At 32.7% G+C, this 23,761-nt stretch overlaps 1 protein-coding gene across 3 annotated transcripts in view; it reads right to left on the bottom strand.

Moving 5' to 3' along the window:
- Positions 1–8,884, bottom strand: part of LOC127730676 (integrin alpha-4-like) — a 50,449-nt gene extending 41,565 nt beyond the window's left edge. For 2 of the 3 annotated variants that reach the window (XM_052239189.1, XM_052239190.1), the window contains exon 1: positions 8,475–8,883. In XM_052239189.1, coding sequence (XP_052095149.1) covers positions 8,475–8,665 — 191 coding nt within the window. In that variant the 5' untranslated portion in view covers positions 8,666–8,883. Of the gene's footprint in view, positions 1–8,474 lie in introns of all 3 variants that reach the window. The other variant, XM_052239191.1, reaches the window with a different exon arrangement.
- Between the last annotated feature and the right edge of the window lie 14,877 nt (positions 8,885–23,761).

Genomic DNA, 23,761 nt, shown 5'->3' with positions numbered 1-23,761 from the left:
TGTGACAAATGTTGCAGATATACGACATACAGATGCTTACCAGGTGCAAAGTGGGATTGATTGATTATTTCTTGCCCTACATCCAGTGGCAAATATTTCATGCATATTCAGCATCAGAATAAAGTTACAATTAATACAGGTAGGTTCTGCAAGGCCATGAAGAGGGGGCAAGAAATTTGGACTGCTATTTAAAAATGAAGGCATGTTGGTAAGAAGCAAAAATTTGGTCTTTCAACAGGTCACCTATGGACCCCGAAGATTTATTGCAAGGGTTCTCTAACCATATAAACATGCTGAAAGCTTGGTCTTCACCCTGCACATGGTATCTCAATTCTGGCCAGGTGTGGCTACTTATTTATACACAGCCAAACGAACCCCTGTTTTAGCAAGGGTTTTACTGGTGGATAGGTCAAGTCTAATGATGACCATACATGTATTTCTATACATAACTTTCCATATACAAATTAAAAAATGGTGACCAGTAGAAATTTTTGAAAATTAAATTATCAGATTTTCCATCCTTTTTACATTAGCTGGAAGCCAGCCTAATGCTATCGAAGTAGACAAGTTATTTATAAACTTCCACTGAACAAAAAATCTTTAATGATTTGCAGCAATTCTGGCTACAATACCTCATGTAACTGATTAGCCACTAATTGACCTTTAATAAGATAATGTGTGAGACTGAGTATTTCAGAGATTTAAATAATTTTAGTGTATTTGCAGGTCAGATAAATGCAACATGTCTATTAATTATATACTGCTTCAATTCATTTGTACCAATGAAAACTTACAAAGTGTACAGATGTTTTGTTACTTATATAAAAATATATGAAGGAGTTGTGGTATAATTGTTATTGAGACAACTATCCAACAAAGACATAAGGACAATAATGTGAACAAGTACAGGCCTCGGGATGACAAAATGTTAAACAATTCTAAAAAGAACCCAAAGCCTGATTTATACTACAAGATGTACAGTTGTACATGTAAAGCCTTATTTATACTACAAGATGTACAGTTGTACATGTAAAGCCTGATTTATACTACAAGATGTACATTTGTACATGTATAAGAATAAAACCGTTATGGTAATCAACAGCTGACAACAACCCCTGGATTACAGATACCTTGTTCAGTAACGAGTTCTGTGCCACAGGAAAATCGTACTCCTTTCAGTGCCAAAGGGCCGATTCAAATGGCGTTATGAACTACGTAATGTACTATGATGTCGCCTGTTTTATCAAGTTTTGTAAATATATTTATATATAATCTGAAATTTTTTATCAAATTAAAAATATGGTAAATAACAAGATTTTCTTTTATAATAATTACACATGTTATAGAATCTGAATAGATTTTGAAATAGCAATCAATTTAACAGTCCTGCAAAGTAAAGGAAAATGACGCAACCTGGGTTGAGTGCTCACAAACACACCTAAGTCTACTATTTTCCTTTACTTTGCAGGACTATTAAAATTGATGGACAATAAAAGAGTAGAGTTATAGAAAAAAACGATTATTTTTAAAAGATCCGAAATCATGCTAGTTCAGTTTTTTATTGGTGGACGAAGTCGGAGAGAACCGTCGATCTTCGATTGTGAACTTATATATATATATATATATATTTACAAAATTTGATAAAACAGGTAAATATGTGTTGTATGTACAAGAAAATAGTTCTTAATAAAACTGTTAAATTTGCTGTTGGTTGTTTTCTATAGAGTCTGTCTTGTATACAAAGTCACAACAATGGTGTATTAAAATGTGCAATATAATGTCTCCTACCAAATGTAACTTTTTAATTGGATTAAGATGTTACTGATAAAAACTATAAGCAATAGGTCAACTATGTTTGGTTTATTGAATGATTGTAAGGTGTACATGTATTTATCGTTTGGTTTATCTGACCTTGACCTCATTTTCTTGGATCATGTTAAGTTTATGTGTTCCTTGAAGTAAAGCTTTATATTTAGGACTATCAACATAAAATCAATGGTTAGTAAAGAAAGCGAGACATTTCAGCGTGTGCACTATCATTGTTTAATGTACGATGGACAACGGGATGGAACAAAAGGATACTTGTTTCCTTCAGCTTCAACCTAAACGGTCAAACAGTGTAGATATACCTTGAAAAAGTGCACCCCAGCATTGTATACTTTTTGATGATTTGTGCATATTTTTCTAATGGGGAAATTTTGTCTATTTTCTGCATCATTCTCGATTGAAGATACTCGTATATTCAACCCCTCCAACGGAGCGTCTTTTTACCACAGAATACCACAGAACACCACAGAACACCCAAAATATACCACAGAACTACACAAAATACAATAAAGCTACTAAAATATACCACAGAACATTGAATTAATTTACAAAATGCAAAACTAATAATTCAGAATTATATTATTTTTATAATTCGGGCTACACTAATGACAGGACGATTGACCGGATGAGATATACATTTCTTTAATGATCATAACTTTTTTTGTTATTTGGTAGATTTTTTTATATTTGGAGACCTTTGAGATACTAAACTATATTTTTTTTTAAATCTTTTAAAAACAATTTATTTGTAAAAAATAGTTTTTCTATAAAAAAAAATGATTTCTATAAATAAATGTTTTTCTATAAATAAATGTTACTATAAAATAATGTTTTTCTATAAAAAAAAATGCTTTTTCTATAAAAAAAAAATGTTTTTCTATTAAAAAAAAAAGCTTTTTCTATTAAAAAAAAAAGAAAAAGTTGACATGACGAATTTTACCGGCGCCAATTACACTATTAAGAGTAAGTTTGTTCTCCCAATTCTGTTAATAAATTTCAAAATAATCAACTATTTATATAAGTATTCACAAACAGTTTTTAAGGGCGTTTTGTGAGGTTATCATTGAAACAATTTTCTAGTAGTATCAGCTCACATTATCCCAGATAATATCAGTAGACCTGATGGTGGTTTGATTCATCAATCATAAGTCCAAATATGAAGATTCTCAATAAATGTACATCTCAATTTTACATCTAAAACAAACCTATGTATAACTTTCAAAACAGTATGATAGCAAAGTGTTCTTTACAGAGTTTTTCAAACTTTGTTAGTTTATGGTATGGTCAACTTTTGTGCACATGTTTAAAAGTGACTGGGCAAACAAAATCTCACTAGATTCCTAAGTTCAAAAACTCATACAAAAAAAGATTTTTTTTATATTTGGAGACCTTTTAGATACTAAACTATATTTTATAAAAAATCTTTTAAAAACAATTTATTGTAAAAAGTTTTTCTATACAAAATTGTCAATTGATTGAATTCTAATTGCCATCTGATTATGCAAGGTATAATTCAATTAAATGGTTTATTCCTTCTTAAATCTTGTATGTCATTTGTAAGAAATCCACGAAGGAATAGAAGGAATAGTTGAATAAACAAGGGATTCATCAGATTAGATTGTCAAAACATAATGCTAATTAACTTCAGGTAAATATCCATAAAACCTAACCATCAATGTACAGTTTGAAAATATTAATAGTAGAAAATATAAAAAAAGTTCTAATAAAAGGCTTTGGCACAGCTACGAATCATATTAACATCTGTAAATAAAAACACTAATGTCTGTTTATCATCAAAAGACATAAAATCACTATCAAATGTGTTGCTTCATCAAATAATTTTTTTCTAAAATCGTCATATAAAGGACACGATGAAAATGACATTGGAATTGTACAATAAGTTTCCGTTTCAAAACTGTCCGTAAATAAATTATACGTTCGAAGTTTGTTACCACCTTTACGAGATAAAGCTTTCTCTGACTGTAAATTGCACTACCACTGTTCAACATATTTACTAAATATTTTAGACATAATAGTATTGACAACTGAAGTACTATGAACATATTCTGTAATGTTACACAAATGTTCTGCATTACACTCAGAAAATGTTTTCGTTACATAAAAATTCCAATTTTTTATACACTTGTGTTTTTTACTCATAATGTCTGCCCATATGAAGACACACTTGTAATATTTTATTAGTCTACTCAAATAACTGTCCAACAACTTCAAATAGCTTGTTGAAATTATTTGGTAGCCCTTAAAGGACTGCTTTATATATTATTCAATATTTAATAATATACATGTAAAATTGAGAATGGAAATGGGGAATATGTCAAAGAGACAACAACCCGACCAAAGAGCAGACAACAGCCGAAGGCCGCCAATGGGTCTTCAACGCAGCGAGAAAATCCCGCACCCGGAGGTGGTCCTCAGCTGGCCCCTAAATAAAATTGTGTACTAGTTCAGTGAAAATGGACGTCACACTAAACTCCAAAACATATAAATGAACTAAAATTAAAAAACATACAAGACTAACAAAGGCCAGAGTCTCCTGACTTGGGACAGGCGCAAAAATGCGGCGGGGTTAAACATGTTTTGTGAGATCTCAACACTCCCCCTATACCTCTAGCCAATGTAGAATAAAGAAACACATAGCAATACGCACAGTAAAAATCAGTTTAAAAGAAGTCCGAGTCCGATGTCAGAATAAGTAACAAAAGAAACTAAGCAAAATGACAATGATACATAAATGAACAAAGGACTACTAGCAGTTACTGACATGCCAGCTCCACACCTCAATTAAACTGATTGAAAGATTATGTCCTCATCATATGAAAATCAAGTACAATCCCTCCTGTTAGGGATTTAGTATCATACCATCATAAAATATATGAGAAGAACATAACCCGTATCATGCCAACAACTGGTTTTAAAATAAATGTGTTTATTTCCGATGAAAAGACCCTATGAGTGAATCAATATTAATACCAAAATATGCAATCCTTAATGACATGACAACAGTATCGTAACTATATCCTTTCCGAATAAGTCTGTTTAAATGATTGGTTAGCTTTTGAGGTGAATGCCGACATTTTTGTGCTTTGTAAAGAATATTACCATAAAATATTGGATGCGAAATACCTGGACGTATAAGATGGCTGCATGTTGATTTATATTTACGAATGATGTCCTTGTAGCGATGATAAAATTTAGTAAATGTTTTGACTAGTTTGTGATATCGAAAACCCTGGTGTAATAATTTTTCAGTAATACAGAGATTTCTTTCGTTGAAATCAAATACGTTGTTACATACACGAGCGAATTGAACAAGTTGAGATATATAAATACCATAAGATGGCGACAAGGGAACGTCACCATCTAAAAATGGATAATTAACAATAGGATCTCTTTTATCATAAATTTTGGTATAAAGCTTCCCGTTAAAGATCAAGATATCAAGATCCAGGAAAGGGCAGTGATCATTGTTAGTATTAGCTTTATTTAAAGTCAGTTCGGCAGGATAAATCTCTTTAGTGTACATACTGAAGTCGTCATTATTGAGAGCCAATATATCATCTAAATATCTAAAAGTTATTAAATTTTTGAATCAGATTTTGTTTCGATGGGTCTTTGCTGATTTTAGTCATAAATTGTAACTCATAACAATACAGAAACAGGTCCGCAGTAAGTGGTGCACAGTTAGTACCCATAGGAATTCCGATAAACCTGACGATATACGGTACTTATTGTAACAACTCTTAACATAAAATCATAGATATAATATCCATTATATCTATGATAAAATTAAACAAAAATGACAACTACAAAAACGATATGTTCTGGTATATACAAAATAGATTTAAAATATAATTACGTTATGCATCTAAACATTCTAAAAAATGGAAGAAAAAAAATAATAAGAAAAAATTAAAATGTATTTAAAAAAAAGTAAATGTCACAAATATACCCCAGAATTACAATTGTTGTGACTTTAAATATTTTTTGTATATTATGGTTTTAATACAGGTAGGTGTTCTTGGTATAGACCCAATAATAGGCCAATTCAGTTGGGGGCGTAGCGATAGTGAGTCGACCCTAAATAGAAAAAATGAATTTATTTGAATAATAAATGTCAAATTATAAAAAGAATTAACAATAACAATAATTTAATGTCTGAAGTATTTATAATTCGAAGTTCTGTGGTATATTTTTGGTGTTCTGTGGTATTCTGTGGTGTTCTGTGGTAAGAAGACGCTCCCCCCTCCAACGGTTTCCAAAGTCTTAAAACCTTCAATTGAATTGAATAAACATTGAAAATGTGCACCTTCTTTCCGATTGATTGATTGGTGTTTAACGCCACTTTAGCTATTTCGTGGCGTTCAGTTTTTGTCTCGCCTTGACGGAGTCAAAAAGCGAGACATAGGTATGCTGTTTCCGGCGGCGGCGTCAACAATGTATTAGTTTGTGATTAGGTCTAGTTCATGGTGAACCACCAGTGGTAGGTCAATGATATTTGGTATGCAGTTGTATTAACATTGGCACTTCTCATTACCATGGAGATTATTTGGCCCCGCCCCCTCAGTCAAGGTCTATTGACTTTGAAACTTTTCATAGTTTACATGTATTAGTTTGTGATTAGGTCAATTTATGGGGAACCACTAGTGGTAGGTCAATGATATTTGATATGCAGTTGTATAAGCATTGGCATATCTCATTTCCATGGAGATTATTTGGCTCTGCCCCCTTAGTCATGGTCTATAGACTGAAAATTTTGCTAAGTTAACATGTATTAGTTCGTGATTAGGTCAGTTCAAGGGGAACCATTAGTGGTAGGCCAATGTTAATTGGTGTTCAGTTGTATAAGCATGGGCCTATACTAGTATTCACCTTATCCTAAATTTTGTAAAGTTTCCAGTAAATTAATCCTAGAAAACTCAAGCTATGGTACAACATATGAAAACTTACTTAAATCTGACAGTTAAAGTCCCATAACTCTTAAAATTAAAAAAATAATCGAAAGTGAGCTTCCTTTTATCAATCCCAACAATAATGTAAAGTTTTCAAGAAACGAATCCAGGCATACTGGAGTTAGTGAGCGATATGTGAAAAATCGCTTAACTTATCAATGGCTAAAGTCCTGTAGAACTAACGTTTTCGACGGGCATATAAAATTTAGGTAAGAAAAGGCACGTACAGCACATAATCGGAATATTCACAGAATTATGCATTTTTTCTTGCTTGCCGGGTGAAACTTATTATTTATGACTCGTGTGTTTTCTACCAACTGAAATAGCTTAAAAAATAACTGACAAACCTGTTTAACCAGTTTGTTATTCAAAATTTTCAATATCTTAACTTTGAAGGAATCGTCGTTCAGCTCAGAATAAACGAGAAAAATTTAGATTGTAAGAACTTTAAGTTCACATTCAAGAAGCTCAGTTGTGCATATGTAGTACCGGTATAATAGACAACAAAGAAAATCAAATTACTTATTTGTTAAAAAAAATGTAATCCCGAATTTTTAGTCGAAATGACATCTTTTGATGAAAATATATTAATTCATTCTTCAAAGACGAATAGTCCTAAACTGATAATTAAGTTACAAGCCTATGCCCAAAATAATTAAATGGGTTTTTTTCGGGAAAATTGTTCCATTTTTCTATACATTTGTGCCATTTTAAGTAAAAAGACTCGGCAACAAAAAGAATATAATTTTAACACTCAATTGGGGGATGGTTACTCATTTTTGGGAAGAGTACACCTTTTGACGGGTTTTCTCCGACATGTGAAACCACCACCGCCCTTCTTTTATATTTTTCTACACTCAATAAAACAAAGTAACGAAAACCCTTCAATGAACCTCGTGATAATCAGTCTCGGATCTTGACATTAAAGCCTATATGAAAGGAGCGTGTATAATATGTCTATATGACACAATGGCCTAGACTTTTTGTACCAAGATTTACAAATAACACGAATTATATGTAATTAAATATGATTTGCATTGCTCTAATTTGCGTGAATCATCTAAAAGTTTACACATCTGTTTAACCATATACAAGTCAAAATATCACTACTATAAACTGTTAATAATTTACGCATGTAAAAAAGATAATTTTGATATTATGCATATTTCATACGTTATTGTACAATATTCGAAATCGAATGGCCAAAAATGACATGCCTCAAGATGAAATACAATTTTTTTAAAATCATAAAATGAAGAAGAACCTCCCGTAATCTATTGCGATCTGATTTTTGTTAGGTAAAACTATTTTATCATATTTCTTATATAACCCCGTACCCCTGGTAAACTTGTTATTCAGTCTGACAAAATACATAAAAAGTGCAAACTATCAAGAGTATTATAGATCAACTAAATGATATATAAAACTTTACTCTCCAATGAATAGTAGCCACAAAATGTTGTTTGTATCTCGTATTGGTCCATTACCCTTAGCAATCCTAAAATGTTATATTGATTGATTGATTGGTGTTTAACGCCACTTTCAGCACTATTGTGCTATTTTGTAGAGTTAGTTTTTATTGGTTGAGGAAGCCAGAGTGCCTAGAGAGAACCACATACCTTAGGAAAACTGACAATCCTAGTCAATTAAGATTGAAGTAAAACCGTTTAAACTTACATGATTCCGTTCTTGTTTTCCAGTATTCCAACAGAATATCCAAAATAACTTCCTTTAGGTCCTTTGAAAAGCATCACATTCTTTTTATCAAAATTATATGCATGTGTAATACTGTCAAGATAATGTAAACAAATGTAAGTTTTAAAAATAAACACCATAAAATCCATTGCCGTTGAATCTGCATTTATCATGTCGGAGCAGTTGCTCTATTATCTATGCTTAATTTGTCCATCACCGTACTGGTAATAATTTCCATTTGTTATTTAACCACAAAAGGTCAGAGGATAGGTTTTCAAAGTTTGTGTAGTTTCTCTGTAAACACGTGTTATGATTGTGTGGTTTAAAAAACCGTTATTACTGACAACTTTATCTTTAAAATAATGTGCCTTCTAAAGTATAGACTATGTTTTATCATTATTAAAGTATTTGATAAGAAAGCACGAAATGTATTTGTTGAACTCTCCAAATTCCCTTTAAATGTGTGGTCTATCATTGGATATAAGTATATACACTTGAGATTGACTATACACGGTCAATTGTTTTCTTTGCCCTCACGCTAGTCATGATAAGACTGCGAAAATGATAAAAATAAAATAACTGAATTCGTAATAAGTTGATCAGATTTTGAATTTATGTCAGATGAAACAAATCCGGCGAAACAAAAAAAATGATGTACTATACCATACCTGTAGTAAAAACAGTTGGTGTACTGTACCATACCTGTAGTAAAAACAGTTGATGTACTATATCATACTTGTAAAAAGTTGACAAGCATGCAACAAACCCACAAAATAGGAGAACAATTATGCAACAGATAAGGAGTTTATGTTCCAAATGAAATACATCAGTTACCATGGTCAAAAATCTTCTCATATTTCACAAAAAACAAAAGATTGTTTACCCGTTGTAGTAAAAAATGAAATTATCATTGCCCATTGTGGCAACAGAAAATGATTCATAGTAGAAGGATAAATTTTAATAGTATCAAGACAGAACAATATAAAAAACAACATGTCAAATTAAAATTCAATTCTTCTTGAATAATTGAGAGGTCTTTCCATCCATATTTTTTAAAATATACTGTCATAAATACATGCATGCAATGATTGGTTGGTTGCTTGGTTAGTTTATTGATTGATTGATTGATTGATAGGTTGGTTGGTTGATCGATTGATTAAACACGTGGGATATGGTCTCTTGAAACAAGCGAAAAAGAAACAAAGGAGATCTTGGACTCCGTATTAAACACACGAGACGGAAACATGCATGCAATGAATGAATGATTGATTGGTTGGTTGGTTGGTTGGTTGATTAATTCTTGATTGATTGGTTGGTTGGTTGGTTGATTTATAAAACACGTTGGATAGGGTCTCTTGAAACAAGCGAAAAAGAAACAAAGGAGATCTTGGACCCCGTATTAAACACATGAGACAGAAACATGCATGCAATGATTGGTTGGTTGGTTGGTTAGTTTATTGATTAATTGATTGATTGGTTGGTTGGTTGGTTGGTTGATTGATTAAACACGTCGGATAGGGTCTCTTGAAACAAACGAAAAGGAAATAAATGAGATCTTTGACCCCGTATTAAACACACGAGACGGAAACATTAATTCAATGAATAATTGATCGATTGATTGATTGATTGATTAAACACATGCGATAGGGTCTCGTGAAACAACCGAAAAAGAAACAAATGAGATCTTGAACCCCGTTTTAAACACATGAGACGGAAACATGCATGCAATGATTGGTTGGTTGGTTGGTTGGTTGATTGTTTGATTGATTGATTGATTGATTGATTGATTGATTGATTGATTGATTGATTGATTGATTACACACATGGGACAGGGTCTCTTGAAACAAGCGAAAAAGAAACAAAGGATATCTTGGAACCCACATTAAACACATGAGACGGAAACATGCATGCAATGATTGATTGATTGATTGATTGGATGTATGGTTGGTTGGTTGGTTTATTGATTGAACACATGGAACCGAGCCCATTGCAAAAACGGAATTGAAAGCCTAGATACTATATCTAAACATATGGGATCTAGCCTTTGAGAGATGATCCCTTAACAAGAAGTGAGGTCAAAAGTCAATGTCAACCTACAAAAGCATTGAAACACACATAAAACCATTTGAATAGGATCAAAAACAAACAGTTTGCCTTTTTCGACATGACCTTGACCTTTGACCTTGTGACCTTGGTCAAGGTCATTAGTCTACAATGTCATTGCAAAAGACCTTATGGGTCTAGGACCTTTTGTTAAATAGATTTGCCTAATAATGTCTTTTAGCAAACCGTCAATGGGAGTTATGTCTCTTATATAATGGTAAAATCAATACAGTTATAATTTGATAAAGTTGCCCCTTGAAGTACCAAACTTTTATCACTATTTAAATTTTCTGTATCTATAACCATTCGAGAATTATCGGGAAATCAAAGACATATCAAAATCTAAAATATGACCTTGACCTCTGACCTTGACCTATATTTTCAAGTTATGGTCCAATGATCTCAAATAAAAAAAAAACTAGGTTTTTACAACTTACGGTTTATGAGATTCTTATGCATATCCAAAAGTAAAATATTCGAGGGGAAATAACTCCTATAAGAGGTCACTGGATCGCTTCGGTTAAAATTATTTAAAGTTGTGACATGTGACAAGGAACATTTAAAAAAAAACTATTTGCCGTTAACTCTTATAGTTTATGAAGAGTAGCGATAAAAATGTTTTTTTGTAATTGGGGAGATAACTCCTATAAAGAAAATAGTACAATTTGGTTTCCCTAATACAAGACAGATTTTATTAACCTGATACCTGGTACCAAAGATCATTTGGATATATGGCGTACTTTTTTTGATTTTTGACTTTGAAAACGGACGAGGAAAAAGAATAATAAACAAACGAATAACAGTAAGGTCTTTCCATTAAGAAAAGAAAGACCTTAATAAAGATACAACTTCAGTAGCGTAGCACCAGTGTAGCATTGTAAGCATGTGCTTACTAATAATTTTATAAACATTTTTATTTTCACTAAGAATTTTACTATAATCGTTCAGCTTTTCTTAGATCCCCTGCTTATAATTTATTTCCTAGTGGCTACGCCACTGAGCACTAAAAGTCTTCATATACCGCTCAGCCGCTGAAGTACGTCCATTATTCATTTTTATACTTTCGTCTTAAGACATATATTATTTTTATAATTTCGTCATGGTATACCAATGTCCGTCTGTCCATCCGTACGTCGTCAACACTTCAGACAATAACTCAAAAACACTTTCACCAATTTTCATAAAACTTTGGTGAATTTTTCATATCTATTGACATAAGCTCCCTTTCGATTTTAATAAATTTTAGATTTTACTTTTCCGAGTTATGGGATTTTATTCATAAATAAATGGGGTATTTTCCAGTTTTCTGACTATAACTCAAAAATGCTTTGAGCAATTTTCATGAAAGTGAATTGTTCATATATGAGTAGGTGGAAAGGGTATTGGGAGACAGAGAGAAAGGCGAAAGGGGGCGGGAGAAAGGAGAGAAAGGGCGGGAGAAAGGAGGGAGAACTATCAAAGGGAGACGAACTTTAATGTTGAAAAAAAAATAAAGAGGTAAAAAAACGAAAAAACTGGATACTAAATGTTCTAATAAATGGACAATTCTTTGAAATCCTTGAATTTCATAAAGACATGCAAAGAGATATACCACGTAATTGTATATTAGAAAGTGTAATACCCCCTTTGTTACCTGGTCAGGTTGTATATACACTAGATGAGGAGATTTACAATAGGCTGACCAGCTCTCTTCAGACTGATACAATGACGATCAATGAAAAAGTTAGCGAGACGTTTGAGGAAGAGGAAATTGTACTGACTGTACTGAGCTGTGAAAGGACGAGACGTGGGAGAACTGTTAAAAAACCAAGACACTTGATGGATTTCTATTAATTCTGTACATATTATATTATATTTTATAGCAAAACTTAGACAAATATTTAAGGCCAGATATATGTACACAGGTTCATTAGTTTTCTTGTCTTATGCCTTCACATGTGGGTATCTGTTTCCTCTAAGTATTTGGCGATCTTCTACAAATTTAAAAAGAAGGGATGCTGACAATGTCAGAGAGATACACTCCCTCCTCTAAACAATATTACATGTACTTAATGCGTTTTCCAGGTCACCTTAAAATATGTACGTTATCCACTTGACCATACAAAGTAAGGTGTTCTCGAGGACAGGGAAAAATAGAGATGACACAATAAAAAACTATGTCTAATTTCATGATCCTCATACATGACCATACATATCAAAAATGAGTTTCTTGACATTGGGGCATGCACAATGCACCATTGACAACATTCCAACATTGTGTATTAATTTGCGTACGAGTCGGAGGATGAAAGAATTATAGCAATAGAGATCATGTCAGTACCTTAACCAACCTGCCTCATAAATGCCTACATGCCAACAAATGCAGCACAATCTTTGGATGAATATAAAAAATTGAAAACAACACGTTTAATAATGTCATGCGTCCGAAGCGCATTTCTGGATTTACCTTCATCAGGAACGCTCAAAGCCAAACATTTGAATGCCTTGACATCATATTTAACATCAAGAGCAAATATGATCAATCACACAATATCATCTTATGTGGAGATCTAAATGGGTTATTAATATCAACAAGAAACAACAAGCATGATATTAGTCTCAAACAATTTACTTCTGTTAATGGATTAAAGCCAACTCGAGATATCCAATCCAAACCGACATATTTTCACACAGATGGAAAAGATACTTCTCAAATTGACTATATTCTGTCTAACAATGACATCTTACTATCAACCAATATATACAGTCAAGATCCAGTAAACACATCAACCCATGTACCAGTAAAAACATGTACAAATCTGTATCTAGAAATAAAGAAGAACAGTAAATCTAAAACAAATTCAGTAGCATATAAATTAATATGGGAAGAAATGGATAAACACATATACATAAATGAGATTGATAAACATCTTTAATACCTTTCATCCGATGAAACTACTGCTGATGATAAGCTAAAATGTGTCATGGGAATTCTACACAAAGCTACCAAACTAGCAGTACCATCAAGAATTATCAAACTAAATGGACCCAAAAGAAAAGCTTCCCCTGATGTTAAAAGACTGATTGGAATTAGCAAAAACAAACATAGACTCTGGAATGATGCAGGAAGACCACGAGACGACCATCTTCTCTTTAAAGAAAAAAAGGAAGCCAAAAGAAATCTCAGAAAACAACAGAGAAAAGAAACTGCATTAGAAAAAGAACAATTCATTCAAAAACTTGAAGAAAATCCAAATGACCAAATATTCCACCAACTTATCCGAAGAAATAGATCAGAAACTTCAAAATCGGACACTGATTTTCTAAAAATGGGAAAGGAAGAAGCTAAATCCAAAAAAGAACAATGTGAATTACTAGCAAAATACTTTGAAGATTTGGCCCAACCAAATACAACGTTAATTTCAACAACGAAAAACTTCTGAACTGTAAGAAAAGATGTAAGATCATAAAAGAAATCGCAAAGACTTCAACCAACTCAGAAGTTACCATAACAAAGGAAGACATCCGGAAAGCTATAAACCAACTCAAAGCTAAGAAAGCAGCAGACGAATATGACTTAGCCGCAGAACATTTGAAACACTCTGGGGAAAGCTTGCTAGAAATACTACAAGAAACATTTAATCAAATTCTATTAGAGGAAAAAGTACCATCAATGTTTAAAACCGGAACAGTATCACCGATTCTGAAGAAAGGAAAAGTATTCTATGAGGTAGAAAATTACCGTGGCATAACAGTTACATCAGTTATTGGAAAAGTATTTGAATATATCATTTTGGATAAAGCCAACCTAATGAAATCTGGTCAATCTCCGTTACAATTTGGTTTTACACAAGGATTATCACCAAACATGGCAGCCCTAATACTTTCCGAGGCATGCTCAGAGATCTCAGGAAAGCAAACCATTATTGTCACAACACTCGACAGTCAAAAGGCATTTGACGTTGTTAGTCACGAAATACTGATGGACAGGCTATATCATTACGGGCTAAATCTGAATTTGTGGAACATTATCGAGGAGCTATATAGCGGCGTAACATCAACAGTAAAATGGAAAGGAGAAACAAGTACAAGCTTTGATATACGGGTCATTATAAAAAAACAAGCAAATTTCGATGAAGTAATATTTGGAAAAACGATGTCATTGTTTAAAACATTTAAATGTGTCCCTCTATTCTATAGTATGGTAGCAACTATTTTCAGAAATATGCAATGGGAAAAATGAAGGGTTCCTTCAATTTTAACAATTTTAGGTCATCCTTTGATAGAATCGTGTCAATGGTGTTACCAATTTAAAACATGCATTTAGGTACTAAATATTATTGTTAAACATCAAACAACTGTTCCAATTTGTTGTTAAGGTTTAAATTACTACTTATTGACATTATTCCTCTAGCTTTACATTCTTTTTAAACATAAATTTCAGAATACATTGTCGTAAAAAAGTTGGCTGTCCTAATTATGGCTGTTGTAAATACTAAAAAATACACTTAAATTGAATATATGTACAATGTATATAAGATGAAATGATAAGAATATGCTTAATCCTTCGTATACAACCTAAAAATACTTTCATTTATGAATAAAAATTAAAAAGTATCGCATTTTTATATAGTAACACCACTGACTCTTCAGTAACTCCAATGACACAAAAGTATCACCATTGACAACACATTTCAAATTTTACTTTTATTAAGTACTGAACACAAAACAGAGAACACTGAGCAAAAGAAAAAGAAGAAAAAATAATTCTTAGGCTTTAAAATCTCAAATTATATAACATAATATCAATAACTAAAAATGTCAGTAGTGTTACTAAATAGTGTCATTGGTGTTACCAGCATACACCAGTTTTTGAAAACTTTGTATATGTAATACATGATATTGTTAAAACATTGTTAAATAAGTATTGTTTGTTATAAATAATATGATGTTTCGCTTGTTAAACATGAAAGAAACACCAAAAAATGCTGATTGTCATAATATATTCAGTGGTGTTACTAAGCTGGTCAATGGTGTTATTTTATTAAAATGGTCTCACCATTGACAGTAACACCATTGATTTTCAGGTGTATTTTAAGATTTAGTTACAAAATAAGGGCTCCATTCCCCTATTTTATATGGTGTTCCTGGTGCATGTTTCTACAATCAATATATTTCATAATTCAAAGTTCAGGAATTTAAAAAAAAAAGATTTTTATAAGGGTACACCATGGACACTATTTTCAATTACGATATAGCTTGTACTTACTTTTAATATTTTTTTACTAAATTTTCAACATAAATGTTTGTTTTCTTTTGCATAACATGCTTACAGGTAACATTGCTAAGGGAGAAACTATTGTAAATGCTGAAATATTGAGAAAGATAACTCTTACCCTACCAATTTGTCTTTTGGTTACACCATTGACTTAAAAAATGAGACTTTTCCTTTTGGTTAAATTTTTTATTATAAAACCAACATGCACCTTCCAAATCATTAAAAAAATGTTTGTATGTATCAAATGCAATAAAAAGTGATAATTTCTAATAACAAATGATATGAATAATAGCCCTATTTCAGGTCTGAAGGGATTTATAGTATAAAAATAACAGTTGATTCTGGCTATATCCAAGGGTCTGAGAAAAAAATAAGAATGTTTTTATAACATTTCATACTGTAAACTGTGTATAGTGTATCACAAAACATTCACATATTTCATATGCAATAGTTATTTTGATACATTTTGATATAGTTTCATGTCTTTTGACTTGAAAAGACCAAATAACATAGTTTTGCATGTTTTTTTGATAATGACCCATACACCAGGGCGTGCGTCAAGGAGGTATCCTATCTACTCACCTATATAAGGCCTACATAAATGAACTGCTTCTTGATCTGCAAAAACGAAATCTAGGTTCTCATATAGGCAACAATTATGTGGGATGTCCTACTTGTGCAGATGACATCGTACTTTTATCCCTCAATAGAGAAGAAATGCAAGAAATGCTGAACATTGTCGATAACTACTCAAAAGACCATCGATTTAACATCCATCCTCAAAAGAGTAATGTTATAATAAAGACTGGAAATAAACGTAAAGATCCTGAAGATAGCGATGCTTTTAAAATGGGGAACAATGATTTAAATTGTTCTGATCGTACAACTCGTCTAGGGCTCACAAGATCAACAAAAGATGAAACCAGAATAAATGTAGATGATCGCATCAGTTTAGCCAGAAGAACGTTGTACTCTCTCATAAAGACGGGTGTACATGGCTCAAATGGCTTAAATCCTAAATCATCATACAGGATCTACCAAGCATACGTCGTACCAAGGCTACTATACGGGCTTGAAACTCTGCATGTGAACTCTAAAGAAATGGCGCTTCTATCAAGCTTCCACCTCGATATTTTGAGAAAACTACAGTCTCTTCCTAAAAGGACAGCATGTGCATCAGTATACCTACTTCTTGGAGCTCTACCGCTTAATGCTGAAATTCACAAAAGACAACTTAGCCTCTTATTTGGTGTTCTCAACAGCAACAATGAAACTATTAGATCACTAGCTATGCGTCAATATATGTCCGGAAGATCAACAAGCTTCTTTACCAAAACAGCAGAAATTTTAGAGATGTACAACCTACCTTTCTTTCTTGAATTATTCGAAAAGAAGTATACAAAAATAGAATGGAAAAAACTGACAAAATCAGCAATAAACGAACATTGGACTAACAAACTACGCCTAGAATGTGAAGAAAAATCAACTTTACAAAATTTAGCAATTTCGAACTTAGGAATAGGTGTCACACACCCTGTTTGGGCTACAGTTTCCTCATCAGTCTCTGACATCAGAAAAGCAATTACAAAAAGCCGCATGTTAACGGGAACCTATCTATTACAAGCTCATAGACACAGATTTAACCAGGCTGAAGTAGACCCGATTTGTCCAAACTGTAGAACTGAAACAGAAGACCTATGTCATGTGTTAACAACTTGTCCATTGTATATGAACATCAGGATGGCATTATATACTCCAATTAAAAACTTTATATTGAGTATTATATCTGAAACAAAATGGGCAACTCACTTCAGTAATCGTGATGCAATATATATAAGTACACTTATAGTAGACTGTCAGAACTTTGCAAATCTGGACATTATACCGAACAACCCAGAAATACTTGGAAAGATTGAAAATATGTCCAGAATATACTGCTATGAAATTCACAAAAAGAGATTATCCGCCGAGATATAACACTTCCCTAGGTCTCACAGCTCCCTATAAAGACACCAATGACAATATTTACCACCATGTGTCTATGTGATATATATTATAAATAGCAAAATAGTTGCCGTTAAAAACTTTAGTGTGATCTATATGCTTAACTTTCCGCAGCATTAATATCTGCTTGCTTACCTCTAATATACAACATATATATAAGCCTGAATGTGTGTATGTCCAGTCTGTTTAAATCTGAGTACAATGTGGAACTAACTTTTATAACGCAAAAATATATCATTGCTTATTAACATTATCTAGAAAATATCCATCCGTAACATCTTGGGAATGCATAGTTTTTTAGGCTTGCTCTACTAGGCTTTCATATGAATGATGACTTTTAAAACATAAACTCTATCCAGTAAATTCAACAGCCAAAATATTTCATTGATTTTATTAAGCTAGACATTGCTTTTATCATCAAACCTGCATCCTGGACAACGTATGGGTTATCCGTGTATATAATATGTACATTTCTGTAAATAAATTGTGTGCATGTGCAACGTTATGGTGGAGGATCTCCTTACAATATTTTAAACTTGGAATAAATTGTGAATATGTTAACATTTTAAAAAACTAATCCGTTAAGGGAACACAGCTACCTGTGTGTGCTCCAACGCTGGAGGGATCTACATAAAGAAGAAGAAGTAGAAGGAGGCAGGCCTTGTTCGTAAAATCAGTATATGCTTTAATAAAGACATATGCCACCTATATATGGTCATATATTAATTCAAATTTGTATTAAAATCGATTGATCTGAAAAAAGACGGTTGTTAAGGTGGGAGATGGAAGCAGAGGGGCGGGAGAAAGGAGAGACGGGGCGGGAGAAAGGAGAAAAGATACCCCCCTTTCCACCCCCTCATATATATTGACATAAGTTGCGTTTCAATTTTTTTTTAAATTCGGAGTTCACAGCATTTCTAGTTGATCATATAAATTCGTTTAAAGCATAAAGACGAGCTAAAAGTAGGATGGGCGTATCATGCGCACATGGCGCAGCTCTTTATTTATTTTTCATCAATGTATGTTTTAGTGAACGTACATAATGGGCTTTTGATATACCCACTTTCAATACTGTTCATAAGATTGTCTACACTGAAGTACAGATTCATCTATACTTCTTTTCTTAATATATGTTGTCGTTTTTAAGTTGACGATAGTATCTAGAAACCGGATATGGCTGGATGATGTTAGACATTACATATACCACTTTTATTTCTTTGTTTGTTTCAACAACATTTATTTCCATGTTCCATGATTTACCAAATTGTAAATGCAAAAATCCAGCGTAAATTACTGTTTACGGTTTTACTAATGTAACCCGGTAAGTTTTCACTAAATACAGGTGAACGGATTAATTCGGCGCTGAAATGGGTTGCATGTCTGCGCTAAAATGTGCCCTTGTATTTTTTTATTTTCGCTAAAATATCCTGCGTCCCCAACAACACACGAAAGAAATCTGTGACATAGGCAGATTTAACTCAAAATTTATTCTTTGGATGTTATCGTAAAAATTTGGAATTGCCAAGAACAACAATGAATTAATCTATTTTTGGAAGCGACAATCTTTTTTTCAGGCCGAATGCTGTTACAAAAAGCTTTTTGGGTGTTTAGGATGTTTCAATAGATAATTCTTATCAATTAATGTATAAATATTTTTTAGACTACTACCACTAGCCTTTGTCAAAGATGTACGACTTGACTAAACCCGTATTAAGTGGTCAGTATTGCAAAATATAATCTAAAAGTCCAGTTCTTTGAAATACTTGTTTTTTTAATATCGTTTCAATTATTCTTATACATTTAACTATCTAATCAGGTTTGAATTCTTCAAGTTGAATGTATTTTACCATTCATAGCTTAGATAAAGGAAAGCATATTTCTCCACCACTCTCGTTTGTTGCCAAAACTCAATAACTACACTTGATACATAGACAGATTTCGATCGTGATGGTCGGTTGAGAAGTAAACTTTACGGTTGAAGAGTTGACTTTCAATTTCTCATCATGAACTTTCCTTATTTATGTTTCAACGTCACAGTATAACCTGCATATGAAGTATTATACATCTCCTTGTTGGTGCCATATGATGCCTTTTCTATCAAGATTTTGCTCTCAAGGAAGCTACTGAATTGATAATAAATTTTAAAAAGTAAAATGCATTTTTGTGCCTTTGAATCAAAGTAATACACGTAGTTCTAAAATGACATTTTTCATTAAAAAAAATCGACATATAAGAGATAAAGGTTCTGTATGATATTGCAATAAGAAAACTGCGGCTAAGAAAACTAGCATATATATCATTACAATGAGAAAATCATTTATTCAACAATCGACCTCTTTTAGTAATTTGACTATAAAAATATGAATCGTACCTCGAAGCATTTTTTAAATTTACATTGAGGGTGTCAACAGAATTGATACGAATGAATTAGAGATACTGAAGAGATTGTCATGGTACTATTCTGGTATTCGGATCGATATAGTATGTCCCTTTACTTGGTGGTATATATATCATATTATAGGTGGTCTTATACAGAAGTTATCCCTCATTTGACGATATTTATGGAAAATATCATTTTATACCTTCCCGTGCTTTACCTCATTTAATGACAAAGATATAGGTAAAAGGTAACAGGTGCGTAGATGGACGATCTCGTGGAATTAAATGAAATTTTGCAAGCCTCTAAAACATATTTAACTGCATGCTTATATCAAAAAGTTTACATAAGTAACTTTTACTGCTTTTTGGAGATAAAGCAAATTGAATACTCCGGAAGTGCAAATGTATGAGATGCACGTAATTGAAAAAAATAATTGAATAATTTTACTTTAAATTGTATTAATTTTCTCAAAAACCTCTCCTTCGAATTTTCTATAAAAATGATGTGTTATTTCAACTAAAATTTCCGTTTTATTGATATAACATATATTGGGGTCATCGAATTCATGTTTGCTGTAAAAAATAATTCTTGAAAATGCATATGTAATATCTAAAACGTCGAAAACCAATCTAATTAGAATATAGTTCTCTGATTTCGTTATACTCATATACGAGCACGCGAGTTAATATAGGTCTGAATTTTAATCAGATTGGTAGAAAACCACTATGCAGTCACAACATCTCGTTTACATTTGTCTTTTCGGCGCTGTTAATTGTTTATACGTATCTAGGAAAGTAGTTTTACAAGCTTTACTGGCACTAGGACGACAGTCCTTTCTTTATGAAGAGATAAAAAGGACAATTTTTTATGAGGTGTTTTGTTATGAAACATTTATATATACATATAACTGAAATATCAGGATACATTATCTTCCACGCTGCTTCGGGTACTGATTTATAACATCTCTTAAATTTTTTGTTGAAATATCTAAAAAAAAATATATATTGAGAAACTAAGGTTCCAGTTCCATCAGAAAAAGTTGACCTTGTGTGGATTTGACAATTCTTTGTATGCAGTGTCGTAGGAGTAGATTGAAAAGTGGACAGGTGACATATTTCTGAAACTGATCCCTTTTTGGTAAATAACTCCTCAAGTATTCAGGTATTCATACATACTCTCGACTATCAAAGTTTGTTTGTTTGAGCGTTTCTAATAAAGGTAAATAAAAAAAAAGCGCATCTGACGCAACCCGTTTATAGAGTGGTAATTTCAATTTCAATTAACAACTACATGATTTGTTTTGTAGTAATTATGCTTTAAAAGCAAGTAGATACCAGAGAGGCAATCGAAATCGCCAGTTTAAATGAACAGACAACATGATGGTCTAAAGAAAAAGATTAAACGACAAACAGTTGTCAACAAAATAAAAAAAAATAAAACAATGTAGAAAGATAACGAAAATTGAAGTCATCAGTTTATTCCTCAGCCGATCCTTGCCGTCGATTTTAACTCATTTTTTAACGTTCTGATAACGTAAAAGAGAGGAGAAAGATACCATAGGGACATTCAAACTCATAAGTCGAAAATAAACTGACAACGCCAAAGGCAAAACAAGAAAAAAACCAAATGACAAACAACAGAATGCAAAACACAACACAGAAAACTAAAGAGTGAGCAACACGAACCCCACCAAAAACCGGGGATGATCCGGAAGGGTAAGGAGATCCTGATCGAAATGTGACACCCGTCGTGTTGCTCCTGTAAGAAAACCCCCGTTGATTATTCTAATTCGGTAGGTCACATTCGAGGAAAAGGAGGACGGGATTGTGGTTACGACGATTGGAACATATCCGTCGTCATTTGTGAAACAAATATTCCATAACGGTCAACCAACTCGTGATGGCGTTCGTAAAATTTTCGAAGGGATGATTTCAACTTCACTTGGAACTCTTGGTTTAATAGCTTCCTTGTGAGCAGCAACCCTCTATCAAAGAAATCATGATAGGAAACACAAGCTCTGTAATATCGTATCAATTGAGAGATACATACTTCATATGTAGGTGCTGCTGGAATATTGCTACATTGGAATGGAAAATTCACAATTGTGAAGCTGAAATCATCTCTTTTGTCGTAAAGTTTTGTTCTCAACCGACCCTCATTGTCAATTTCTAGATGTAAGTCTAGATATGAGACAGACTTAACTGTATCTGTTGTATCCTTTATTTCAAGTTCGATGGGATAGACGCGTTCAACATAGTCACCAAACATTAAATTATTTAGTGAGAGGACATCATCTATATATAGCGGAAAGTGAAGTTTAAGGATTATGCTAGCGTTTTTTCATTCTTCCTAAGAAGCTCCTGTATGAAGTCAGCCTCATACGAATAAAGGAACAAGTCGGTAAGAAGAGGTGCACAATTGGTTAGCATCATGAGAATGTCGAGTATAACATAGAGATTGTTTTAGTACATATTTGAATACAGTTTTTTGGGCATCAATAGTATTTTAAAGATAAAACAACAAGCAATCAATCTTTTTTTACGTTTTGTAAGAATCAGTTCAATGCTCTACTCATTTGTGCTTTGGGTTTAAATATATTCAACGAAATCAATCCTGCGATAATTAGATATTAAAAAGATTATAGGGTAAAAACAGGCATTTGAATGAAATATTTGAAATTTAAAAATATGGATTTAATTGAGGTCTGGAGCTGGCATGTCAGTAACTGCTAGTAGTCCTTTGTCAAGGCTTTAACTAGGCATATTGTTTTAGTGAGGCAGAACTGAAACATTTCGGAAGGGGGTCTGGGATAAATGGTGTAAAATCCTGCATTCTGGGCATTTCCAGAGAGCTTGACATCGTTGAGACAAGCTGTCCAGAGTTTTTATTTCAGTCTGACACTTTTTACATATTTTTTATATTTTAAGACATGTACTAACACCAAATTTTTAACAACTTTATCTAAATTTATATGTCAGATTAACATCCAAATATCAATATGAGTCTGCCGCCAGAACATAGAACAACATCGACTCAGTAGCAATTGTTATTCAAATCGGAGTTTGCCAATTTTTTTATGACCGGTTTCGTCAAATCGTTTCAGAATATTTGGTCTGCTGACATCCTTATCGCAATGAACATGGAGCATGGTAAGACTGCAAAGTCTCTAACATCCCATAGTCCCGAATTAGAAAACACGATGTCCTACTGTCCCTCAATCATGTCAAAATTGAATTACGATGTTCTTTCAAATTTTAAGGTAAAAGAAACAGGGATAAAAACGAATCCATGCAGGTTTCATATTATTTATATTTCGTTTATCTGTAAAAAGAACGAATAAAGTTGGGGAAAACGGGGAAATGAATACTCAGACAGGACTGCTCCCATGCGGTGCCCCAGTACTTGATTTGCCAATCTATTCATAGTTTTTGGATTAGTTTCAATGAAAATATATTCAATACTGGAACTCTTAACACCTGTTAACATTCATTAGTTTACTAGAATTAATCCTTCCTCACCTTCAGT

This window comes from Mytilus californianus, unplaced genomic scaffold, assembly GCF_021869535.1.
Source record: "Mytilus californianus isolate M0D057914Y unplaced genomic scaffold, xbMytCali1.0.p SCAF_2, whole genome shotgun sequence".
Classification (NCBI taxonomy): domain Eukaryota; kingdom Metazoa; phylum Mollusca; class Bivalvia; order Mytilida; family Mytilidae; genus Mytilus; species Mytilus californianus.
Note: the sequence above shows the minus strand (reverse complement) of the source record. Positions and strands in the feature narration are given on the sequence as shown.